Source organism: Blennius ocellaris (genome assembly GCF_963422515.1).
Source record: "Blennius ocellaris genome assembly, chromosome: 14".
NCBI classification, from domain to species: domain Eukaryota; kingdom Metazoa; phylum Chordata; class Actinopteri; order Blenniiformes; family Blenniidae; genus Blennius; species Blennius ocellaris.
Genome location: NC_137663.1, coordinates 18,121,740 through 18,134,577, shown reverse-complemented (window position 1 = coordinate 18,134,577; position 12,838 = coordinate 18,121,740). Strand labels below are relative to the sequence as shown.

The 12,838-nt window shown below is 40.6% G+C and overlaps 1 protein-coding gene across 1 annotated transcript in view; it reads right to left on the bottom strand.

Annotated features, from left to right (window-relative positions):
• Positions 1 to 10,502, bottom strand: part of dlg4a (discs, large homolog 4a) — a gene marked incomplete at both ends in the record, with an annotated part of 43,696 nt that extends 33,194 nt beyond the window's left edge. Inside the window, one exon of the mRNA XM_080509456.1 lies at positions 10,401 to 10,502. Within this exon, the coding sequence (XP_080365582.1) occupies positions 10,401 to 10,502 (102 nt within the window). The remainder of the gene's footprint in view (positions 1 to 10,400) is intronic.
• Between the last annotated feature and the right edge of the window lie 2,336 nt (positions 10,503 to 12,838).

Sequence of the window (12,838 nt, the reverse complement as noted above, 5' to 3'; positions counted from 1 at the left end):
TGGCCGTTGCATTAGTTGACTGTGATGAACCTGTAATACTGCCGCATGTGGACAGACTATAGGCCAGATTATTCCAAATGAGCAAATGACTTGTGTTATCTTTTGTAAGTTGTAAAAGCCTGAATAACTCTCCTACATTATGGCGAGGCGAGCCCGGTGATGTAAGACAAGCGGCGCCTGCAATCACAGCCTCGAAATGAACAAACAGGTGGCAACAGCACAACCTGCAACATAAGGATGGCCCAGTTCTGCCAGGGCCTCTTCATCCATGCATGAATTAAATTGTACTTTACAGGCTTTATATTTACTGAGTTGAAATCTGGCAAAGCAGACCATTAGATTAGCCAGATATACAACAGAAACCACCCAAAACAATCAACCCGACATGAGTTCAACTGAGTTGATACTCTCATCTCCCCATGTTTCACACACTACTGAATGTTTTGTGCCAAGTTGTTATGTTGTCACAAGAAAGCAGCATTAGATATGGGATGAAAGAGATAATTGTATTGAGGTAAATTGTTGTCTTTAGTCATTATTTACTCCAATTTGAAGACTTCGTCTGCACTTACATCCACAATAGGATAGAGTGAACAAATGCCACATAGAATCTGGCTAATGTTAATGATTGCACGTCATGTCAGTTCCGTTAGTTTTGGTGAATCATGTCATTGTTCTGGAAAAAATAAAAAAAAATAAAACATTGCACTGACAAATATTAGCTTATAGCTGCAGAAAATAATCCCTGATGCAGCAAAGTCCTTTGAGTGTTCCAGGTTTTATGGCATCAGTTCATCATCTTGCAAGGAATTCATTTCTTTCAATACGAACAGTGTTTCAAAGGTCATTATGAGGAGGACCTCTTCAGCTTGTGGTGGTAGTTACTGGCCGTGCTGTACTGTAATAACAACTGCACACTGTGCGGCTGAGTAAGCTGTTCCTTTAACGGTTAAATGAGTTAAGTTAATGTAGAGCAAATGTCAAACGCTGCCTGCCATCATCTCAGTTTGTAATTCAAGGACCAAGCTTGAGCTTTTAAATTACTGTGCATTTGATAATGGAATGAAAGCTAACCTCACCTCTTAGGCATATAATTTCCAAGAAACTGAGACTGCAAGTGCATCTGATGTGTAAAGTGGCCCACGCTCCACAAGAAGATCCTTGAATGCAAATTCAAGGAGCCAAATCCCCACAATTCAAAGCTTTTCAAAGTTCGTCTATTTGCATCCATCTTTTCACGGTGATGCTTCTGAGTCTCCTTTTCTGTGAGCAAAAGACTAAATGCTGGAGTTGAGCTGATTGCACAATGATAATAACTTAGTGAAGTAAATCCATACCAACAAATGAACTTGAAGATTAAATTGTTCTTTTATCGTAACAGTTACATAGAGCCACAAAATAATTCCCACAAAACATTTTTAAAATGATGTATAATACAAAGCAGTAATTAATTGACAGACATATCGACTAGACAAGGCAGCTTTTTTTTCAGACATTTCCCCTGTATGTCATGTTGCAGCTTACTGTTAATGTTATTACTGGGCTGCTTTTAGTTTATACAGACACATATTGAATTCAAGCAAGAAAAATCATTGCTCTGTTTTTCCAAAACAAAAAGTACAAACCAGTTGCACCTGGATCCAGTATTTTCAGCAATTATTTGATCTTCTCTTGTGTTATCACAGCGCTTGTGTTAATGCATGTTGATGCATGCAATTAGTCGGGTAAATGATTAAACGTACGTGCCTTTACAAGCCAGAGCAAAAAATATCAGTTGGTTCAACCAATTAGTGTTTATTCACATACGAGATCTGCTTAACCGTCATGCAGCTCCATAATATAAACAAAATGTAGGCTGTCTCAAAAACTGCCTTATCGTCGCTCCACTGGCGAACTAGTGACAATCCAACATAAGCTTCCACATAACCAAGGAAAATTTCCTATCAATTTTAGCCATAGTAAATGCAGTAAACCCAATAGCGTAACAGCTTGTCAATAACGTAATAAAATAGTAAGAAATAATAATTGAGTGCTGTATGTATGTATAATCAATAAATTAATATATCGACTACGTCATCCACTGTACCTCTTTTTGATAAGCACAAAACCCGCAAAAAAGAATTATTTTATCTCCAATAAATGCCATTGTAGTTATGTATTTTTAAATTATTGGCTGCTGCTATTACATTTTCTTTTTTTTTTCTTAGATAAAATTGTTTATAGAAAAATAAGTTACATTTTGGTTCGCCTTTTACATATTTATACATTCAATTATATTTCTCTGTATTTTTGTTTCCATTTGTCTATGCTATACATTTTTGATACCCAGTCATGTACCGGTATCTGGATTTTCACTAATGCAAAATGTACAAATGTATATTGACGGGACATTTACCTCAACGGTTAATACATCTTCTAATGACTTTTATTGGAAAGATGTTATTTCAACATTGATTCAAATGTTTTACTACCTCCCGGGCTCTAATGCTTTTAAAATCGGTGAAATTATTACATTATTGTCCATTATCACATTATCAGTTGGTACAAATGGCTCGAGGAAATTAATGTAATACATCCATCCTGAATAGACAACACTGAATTCTAACAGTTTTGTGGGCATAGCCTTGTCGACTCGTCTTCATTTAAATTTTCATTAAGTCGACAGAGAAATTTGTCCTCAGGGAACTTGTGTAATGCATCATCTTGTATACATGTAGCATGCTGCACTGGTCCATCTGAGGAGCGCTGGAATATTCTGCAGATTTGTGTAGACTGCCGTAACCACAGCAAAGTCCCGAGGCGCCGACACAGAACGGCCTTCAATATCACTTAATAACATCAGCATTACAGAATTACAATATCATAATGGATAGGGTAATATATTTGTGTGTGAAGGAAGAATGCGTCCATAATTGGACACGATTATAGAGGATCCATCATGATGTATTTTTGGTATAGGAAGCTTTTGGTATATGTTGTTAGAACAGTGGCCCAGGCTTTAGCGTGTGATCATCCATCAGCAACGCTGCAGAAATGAATTACATAGTTCCCTACACATGCTGTATGTAGGCCGCGCGCCGGCAGGATGTTGGTGAACAGACCCTCACACCAACCCACCAGAGCCTCCAAACCACCCACACTCGAGCTGAACACTTTCACTATCTTTAAACTCCGGCTGACGCCATGTGAGCGGAATGACGCGTTCCCCCGCGTTGCTTCGTCGCTCATCGTTGCGTCGACGGAGCACCGATCAGCCGACAGTATTCGTCTCCGATGGTCATCTGAACCTTCTCTTCCCCGCCACAATCCGTCAGAACACAGTCATTGTTGCCTTCTCAGTTGATTTTCACTCACAAGTGTCTTCACAGGCGCCAAACCTCAAACGCAGCTTTCATCTAATTTGCATTATCACAGCTTCGGTTGCCAGCCAACACCTACCAGTACAACTGTTTTTTGTTTTTTTTTCATGTATATGTAAGCCTCAGAGGACTGGGTTTTCACTCATCTACTGCCAATGATAACTTCAGACTATTCTCCAAGGTGTTTCAGCACAACACTTTGACAAGTGTTAGTATCCTGTAGCGATCTACGCTTCAACAATAACAACCGTCTTTATATTTACCAAGGGGCAGAGTGCTTAAAGCTGCACCAGGCAGCATGTTAATGCGAGAATCCGCGAAGTGTGAATCAAAAAGTGGAGATACAAGAAAGAAGAGTGTCTTAACCCCCAATGGAGACGCTCTGGATTCATCCTCTTCACCCAAATTCAAGACAGCTGTTGGTTGTACTCACTTAATCTCTTTTCAGTGGAGAACAAAAAAGTGAGAAGAAGAAGAAAAAAAAAAATTGCCGTACATGCTAAAAGGTATAAAGTCATGAGATGTATTTCTTCATGTGGGATTTATAAATGGAGCTCAAAGCAGCAGCAGGAACTGTCTGTATGTGTGTTGTGGTGTACAGTAGCTCTGTTGCGAGCGCCCGCTGAATGTGAACAGGGCTGCAGAGTGAACGTGTTTAATATTGAGAAGCACCTCGGCTCGCACCTGTACGTCGTCCGCAGGGAGATTATTTCAGGTGGCCGCTCTGTCCAACAGAACTTTACACAATATCTGATTCAAAATTTGATCAAACAAATAATTTAAAAAAAATAAAAAAAAAATACCCTCAGCTGTGTGTAATTTGACACTACATTCTATTCCAACCAGTATTGGATCTCAGTTTAAAAAAAAAAAAAAAAAGATAAGATCCATAAAGTGCTGTTGGGTTCCCTTCAGCACCAGCAGTATTGTTATACCAGAGCGAAACATAAAAATACATCATAAACAATAAATAAAGTATTTTGTCCCCCTCTCTTTTTTTACAACTGCACCGTGTCTTCTTCCTTACATTTCGCTTCCAAATATTTGCTTGTTAATTTATGTTTATCTTTTCTTAATGAGATTCCGAGTCTCCGTTCTGTGGGACGATTCATCATCGATAAGACCCACACGGATGCATCATCGTCAGATTTAATAATCGGATCAGACTCGAAAATACAGTAAATGGTGTCATAGTGGGTGCTTGGCTGTGTTTCTGCAGATGATTGGTAGAGGAGGGGTGGTGGTGGTGGTGGGGGGGGGGGGGTTCTTGTTTAGTCTGTCTCGAATCTGTTTTCACTGCAACTTCACGCTCATTTGTGAGATAAGAAACACTTTTATGAGCTGGCAATACTCAGCCCACTTGTGTGACAGAGACCATTGCATAAATATAGAATATGAACAGATTTAATAGTTCACACTCTGGGAAACGTCACCTCTTCCAATCTGAAGTATCAAATGTTAATCTTCCCTCCGCTGCGGCGTGAGTGAAGCTAAATATGTGAGTGAGTAAATATGTGAGTGAGCTAAATAATACAGGTGAGTATTTGAGCCTTGTCGTGGAACAAAAGCAGCAACCACTGAAGTACAAAGTGTATGTTTATGTAACATATTTGTTCCAGTGAGAGGAGTTCGTCGTATTATTAGAACAATGGGCTTGCAGGGTTAGCTTCATAACCCCAGGCTTTATAAAAAGACGGATGCCCCATAAGGCAGCAACACTTGATCGCCCCCCTGGTACGCGGTTGTAAGCCTCCTCACTTCCACGTTAACGGATGAGGCATCAGCCCAAGTCACTGATTTTCTACACTATTATTTATTTTGTCTAAAAATAATTTTCAGAGTTTAATGGAAGAACAATACAGAGGAATGGAAACTGTCAAATACGTTTCAGTGCAAAACCACAACAGCAACAGTTCCAGTAGTTGAAGATAATATAAAGACTTAGAAAATATTTTACATCACGAGCATCGAAGTAAGACACTAAAGCTACCTTTTCTCTGTAAGCGCATCCCAACTATATGATTTAATATATATAAAAAAAAACAATATTAAAAAGTTTAACATCCATTAATTTCAATATGACATTTATTGGATTTCAGCTTCACTCAGGCCCATTCCAGCTGGCTATGGGTGAAAGCAACATCCTGAACAGGTCACCAGTCCATCCATCACAAGGCACACAAACAGTCACACACTCACATTTACAGCTGCAATTCAGAGATACCAATTAACCTCCAGAGTGTGTTTTGGAGTGTTGAAGGAAACTGCAGACTATAGAGGTGAAAAAGCTAACCGCTACACCAGCGTGCAGCCTGGAAGTCTGACATTCAACCATGAATTACTACCTTGGGGGTCTGCATGATTGTTTACGTGGGTTGTCCATGAATGTAATATGATGTAATAGCACATGTAGGTTTTATTAGTAAAAGATAAGATGCAAATAAGCACTCGGTCTCACAAGCAGCTCTACCAAACAGTCTAAATAGTCTTAATGAAGAAAAACAATGTCCAATTGTTTTTTGTTTTTTGTTTCCAATTTGCAGGTTAGGTGCGACCTTACTCAAAGCCCAGCAGCGGTGAACACATCCTCCCCTCCCCCTCTGTGCTCCGTAGCATGCACACACCATTTTTATGCTGAGTCCATACATTGCTATGTATGTTGCTCATGTAGTGGGAGATTGTTGCATTAACCCTTTGTCCACGGACACAATCAAAAACGTGGCGGAGGCTATTCTCCTCCACCACACAGAACTACAAGGATGCTCAGTGGCTTCAGAAAATGAATCATGGCAGCAGCAGTTATTGTCATTTTGTCTATAATCTATAAACAGAGCACAGATGCAGGCTTCTTCGTCAGGATTAAACGTAATAACACACAAAGCCTCCAAATCTGAATGACTGACTTAACAGCTCTAAGTTTAAGCGTATAAACTGATAATATGATAAATGTGGTGAAATCTGGTCTTTGGACAGAAATGCTGTCTTGCTGTTTAATGATGTGTTTTTACTTTCTATGAACATTCATGTCCTGGAGGAGAAGTAACTGTGGCTGAGGCTGAGGAATAAATTACATCTTAACGGTTGTTGATGCATATGTATGACAGATGCTTAGTTAGTTTTCCTTTAAATATACATCAGCCCCTACAGGATTTTGCAGCATTTTTGTGATTATTATGTTCAAGCCATCTTGATTTCGTATCCATTTCCCTCAAAATGATGATGTAATTGGGTTTTTCTTTTTTGTTTTTCACTTTTTTGCAGATGTTTCACCAAAATGTCTAGTGAATAATGCAGTAATGCAATGTGAGCCTCAAATGATACAATTCTCTGATTTAGCTTCATTTAATGAGCTTCAAAATTGGGCTCCGATAATGATTCATAAAAAATGTGTTGGATTATTCAGGCCATTTTCTGGATCTCTGTGGTGGAAAAACAGGTGATCGTATTAAATATCCGTTTGTGATTCTTCACAAGGTTGCATGGAGGATAAGTTCTACCACCTTGGTATGCAACTCGTTTTTAGTGGTTATATCTCTATCTATCTCTATTTTGTTGACAGGAGAGAGTATTTTTTTTCCATAATTTAATACTGGTGTGATCCGGCCATGTTTCCAAATTATGTCTATTTGAAGGAATTCATTATAGGAAAATAGTTGCAATTTAATTATTGCGATATCAAGATTTCTGTAGCCAATGAATTTAATCTCCAGGTGTTTTCAAAGTGTGGGAGGACAACCTGTTACACTTTAACAATCAAAGCTCATTGAAAAGAGCTATTTGAGCCTATTCAGTGTCTGACATTGAAGAACAGACTTATCAGAGTAAAGTATCTATGAACTGACAGCAACACTCTACTGAATATTGTGTTCCACCTCCACTTCAGCAGCTTCGGTATACTTATCTCCAGGTTTTTGGTGGCAGGCCTGTAAGAAGGCAAGCCAACCCACAGCAATATGAAGATTTAATTTTGCTGGCTTTGACATTTGTGACAGATCATGTTGGCAAGGGTGAACGGTGGAGTTAAATTAAGTCTGGAGTCTCTTGCAGGAAAGCCATATGTTCGGCACCATCATATCATTAGTGCAGACACTGTTTACTTTTATGAGTGACGACTTGTCATAGGTCACTGTTTAGCCTGGTATTTTTTGTTTTTTCTCCTTCTCTTGCACGGCCCCGAAAGATGGATACTGTAAGGGCCATTTCTGCTCAGTGTTGGTGCTGTGAATGTGCCATTTACTCCTACAGTGTGCGCATCCGTTGCTCATATAACACCGGGTGCAGTGTTTGATAGCAGATAAGCAGAGGAGAGCGAGTTAGCGAGGTGGAGGCCACGCTGAATGGTTCACTCTGAGACCTGAACAGAACATTAGTAAACGTTCTCCACTTCACATTGTTACTGTTGCACAGCTCTTGAGTGACTGTCAGAGCCGAAGCCCGCATTTGTTAATAATAAAAGAAGACAGCACAAACAGCAGCATGAAATTGGCTTAAACCATAGGAGGAGATGAACGTATGCAGAGAGGTAAAGGAAGGATGTGAAATGTATAGAGACTATGGACACACACACACACACACACACACACGTTAGCAATGCTACCCACCTCTTCTTCATATCACTTTCTGATATTTTAAACTTTGCTACTTCGATCATATGATTGGTTGGCTAGTAATGAGTGACAGCAGGTCGTTTTCCTGTCCCATTTTCCAGTAAAGACATCTGAAGATCAATTCTCAGGGTGAGGTGATTATCGATCTTGATACTGAGATGAAGGCACACACTGATCCCGGAGTCGTAAATCATTCATTACATCATTACTCAGTTTCCATTAAAACGCCATCCTTTTCGCCGGCTTGCGTAACGTAGCACAAATAACCAAGTGCTGAAAAGTGAGACAGGCTGTCTTGATTAAATGTTGTGACACTATCAATGACTATTCAGGATAAAGGAGTGTGTTCACGGATGAATGTGTATAGAGAACTTTTTAATCAAGGTCCTGAATTGAAAATGACATTGTGGAGTTGCACCGGGCTTTGTTTAAGAACAAAGGGTATCCAAAAGATGAACACTTGGCGGAGTACCTCGGGATGTGATCTGCAGCCACTGTGAAACACAAGTTTCGCAAACACAATGGTAGATATTGTAAAAGAGTAAGAAAGAGAGCAAAAGCTGAAAGTATGGAGAAACCCACGGAGTGCGGAGGACTGGTAAAAGCATATTGTTGTACTTCCCAAAGATTCTAATTAAGTAGCACTTAGAAAAAAAGCCCCTCTGAGACAACCAGTGAGTGAAAACAAGCTGTTAGATGGCGACTGTACACCGTGTGTACAGACCAGGTGTATAAAGGCCTCAACAACGTCTTAAAGGAGACAACATCCTCGACGCAATTAACACTATCATCACCGAGAAACAAAGCTGTTTCTCACCCCGAAACGTGGAGATCACGCTCACCCTGTTCCTTACGAGCCTGATCTGTTTAAACCAAGTACAATTCATTTTAATTGAGCCCTTAATCCCATTTGAAATCTCCGCTTATTACAGTGTAAATGTTTGCTGTGGGGGTTACAGTTCGCCGGTCGATGACTGTTGAGGCAGCTTGACTCCACGACGGCGTGTGTTTTTGATATGTTCTCCACAAGGAAGATGCAATTTCTCCGAAGATATGAGCCAGGAGGGAGTGATGCATGAGGACACGTGGGATTAACTGTGTTAGTAATTCTGAACAGTGAGCGCAGTAGGACCCCCCTTTCAGGAGCACAGAAAGCAAACACCCACATTCATTTTACCAGCGGCAAGTAACAAATATGGAAATGTGTCTCTGCAGACAGAATACTCAAATAATCACAGTTAATATTCCAAAAATACCCAGCTATTTATGTCAAACGATACACAACCAGTGGATTGCGGGACGTGAGTGAGATTCCAGCAATGCAACTCAACATAAATCAAAATGTTAAGGCTGGATCTACAAATAAATTAAGTGGAGCTCTGTACACATGTACACATTGTTGTTGGCAAGAGCAGGGACGATTCCTGGCCCGGGCTGACCAGCGTAGTCAGATTTGGCTTCATAAAGCTAACAGACTAGAGTGCCATGTGGAGGGAAACTCTGAGCTGGCTGCCATACTGGAAACACCTGAAGCTTGGAAGAGGAGGAGTAGGAGGAGGAGGAAGAGGAGGAGAATGAGGAGGAGAAGAGGGGAAGAGGAGGTGTGATGGGTGAGCAGCGAATGAATGGGTCTCTTTAGATGACACAACACATAAAAACAAAACGGAGATCAAAACCATGCTGCAAACACACAGCTTAACAGAACAGGCTGTTTTCCCTTGATAAGCTGACAACAACTGCATGGTCCTGCTACATCAGTATAGGCTACAGAAAAAAGAAAGAAAAAAACACAAAAAACTGCTTCATGTTACCTCGATCCATGCTGGCACTGAACCTCTTTTTGCAGTGTGCGGTTTCTCTGATGATGAATTACGTGTAAGTGGCCTGTAGGAATAAAGTGCATTTCCCAAGGTCAAAAGCATAACGTTCAGTTTGCTTTGTTGGTACTGCAAAGTGTAAATGTAAACCTGTGCACTTGCATGGTTAAGCCCGGCGGTCAGGATGAGGAATCACACGGCGTTTCATTCAATGAACATTAATGGCAAAGGGAAGGGAAATCAAGCACAGACATGCCAGCAGAGGATGATGGAGCAGCGGTGTTTCTCTGTACATGGCAATCGGCCATCAGTGAGCATGAATCTTGAAAAGCAGGCAGTGGTGTGACGGTAATATGTTGCAATAATCAGTTACCTGAAGAAAGGGAGAGGGAGTCGGAGGGGGTGAGTGTGACCACCGCACTAATCACTACGGCGGCTGTGCAGCGCTTCCAGATGAGCGAATCGTCCAAACGCGGAAAGGCAAGGCGATTCACATCTGACACGCAAACCCACGATTCCTAAAACCAGAGGCCTCTCCGCCCCCACACACCACCCCCCCTTCTGCTTTGTTTTAATTACAAACTGCATCCGGATGCGAGCCGACCTGGTGGGCTTACCTTGCAGCCGAACATGAGGGAGAGCGTCCGGTTGCTGCAGATGACCTTACACTGGCACATGACCGGCGAGAGACACTTCAGATTCCTGACAGGCAGAGACATCAGTCCTGCACCTTCACGGCAGACAGACAGGACACACCGCGCCGGGGCTCGTCGGTCCGCCGCCACTCTCTCCGAGCCGCGATACAATTAGACCGGAGCCGCGGTGGCTGAGGCTTGGGGGGGGGAGCTGGGGAAGGGGGCGGGTGGGGTGGGGGGTGGTCGGTGGAGCCCGTTAATAGTCGGGCTGCCCCCGATGGAACGTGACCGCAGCTCCGGGATTATTGTGTTTTTTTATATACCAATGCAACATGCATGACTTTGTTTCTGTCACGTTTAGACGCAGCGTCGGTAAGGATCCACTTATTATTATTATACACTGCCCATAGGTTTAACACTCACAGTGTAACTCTCTCTCTCTCTCTCTCTCTCTCTCTCTCTCTCTCTCTCTCTCTCTCTCACTCTCTCTCTCTCTTTCTCTCTCTCTCTCTCTCTCTGTTCTCTCTCTCTCCGTAAAGTTTGTACTCAACGCGCAGCTGGAAACCTGAGCGAAAAATGTTTTGGGGGGAAAAAACAAAAAACAAAAAGAATTAAATTAGTAAATTATTGAGAAAACCAACTGTTCTGCAATATTAGTGGCGTTAAAATTTAGAAAGCAGACCAAACACATTCCGCTAGAAAGCAGAGGAAACTGTGAAAGGAGACGTTGTCACGTCAAACCACCACGCTCACGGTGTGGCTGCTGCGCCCCCTGTTGGAGCTTGTGGGTGTTGCAGCTGGTGCTGTCCAAGGTGCTGAAGTCTTTCACTCAGTCGTGAGTGGGATTCATCAGCACACTTCATCTTCATTTTTTTTATTATTATTATTATTATTATTTAGTTGTGAAGCTATTTGCCTCATTTTCTTTTTTCTTTTTCATGTGCACAGTCAAATTACACCAATAAACTCACAGAACATTCCACAATCACTTGTGGAAAATTTTCATAAACCAATAAATTTTTGATTTCACAGAGGATGTATTTCGAAAGTAATTTTGACTACATTTTGCCTGATATTATTAAAAGAAACTATTAAAAGAAAATACATAATCAAGTTTATTTAATTAACTTAATTCAGAGATGCACATGCATTTTTCAAAAGAATAGTTATTATATATCTTAATTGCAGAAGTTGCCTTTCACGTTTTTGACGTATAAAGTTTTTCATCTGTGATCAAAATTCACAAATGGTGGCACAGAATACAGTAACATTTTATCATGTTTAAAATCTTTATCATGTATTTCTATCAGAATTACGGGATATTACATTCAGGCTGTTTTATTTGCTTACCAGTCTCATCACATGTCTGCGTTCTCCATTAAACTCACTGTTGTTATGCAAGCAATTTAAAAAGCTCTTGAGAGTTCAAATCAAGACGGGGGTGTTTTCATGTTTACTGATGTGGAAAATAAATAATTATTTAATACAATTTAACACTTGAACATTGAATGAAAGATATTTGAAGAAAGCCGCTATTTTAAGCATATGAATGATGTGACTGATCAGTTAATGATAGAAGTAAACAAAATGAAATGTCTCTGTGTATATTTCTGGAGAACTTTTCAACAGTTTTGGGTAAAACACTGCTTATCTGTCAAGTATTCCAATAAATAAAACTTATTGACTTTAAATGAATGATGTCCGTTGGATGACACCAGATGACACAACTCACAACACACAACCAATGTCAACAACAGTTATTCTTTAAAAAAAAATAAAAAATTTAACTCAATGTTTGGAAGTCACCAAACTAAACCGGATACTAATTTTTCTTTGTGTGTTTTTTTTTATACTTGTATTAATAAAAAAAGAAACTAGTAGCACTTTATTATTATTTTTTTTTTTCAAAAAAGTTAGAGTGGTGGCCTCGAGGCGAGGAAAGCATGCTTGGTGTTTGCTGTTTTCAAACAGTGACATAGTTCAGAGACGAGTGCGGGTCCCCTCCCCTAGAACTGCTCAGATTGAGAGAAAAAGTATGAAACTTTTGCCAATCAAATCTATTGACCAGTCTGATCCAGGAGCAACCTAAAAGCATTCCTTTTCAGCATGTCCCACAGCTCATTATCATTCGGTGCTTTAAACTTGCTCGCAACATGCTCGGACCTGTCAATAACCTTTAAGAATAATCTAAAAGACACGTGTCAAATAGTTAATCCCCTTTAAATTTTTCTCTTCCTGTTCAGCCGCTCTCCCCTCCTCTGTGTGATTGTGCTGACATAGTGCGCCCACAGGGTGGAGTGAGAGACCCAGGTAGTCCAGATTTAAATATTGTGCATTCATCTCAGGACTGACTGCGGCGCGGGGCTCAGCGCTCCCTGGTGACGTCAGCGTGTAATCGAACATAGAGACTGTTCCAAATT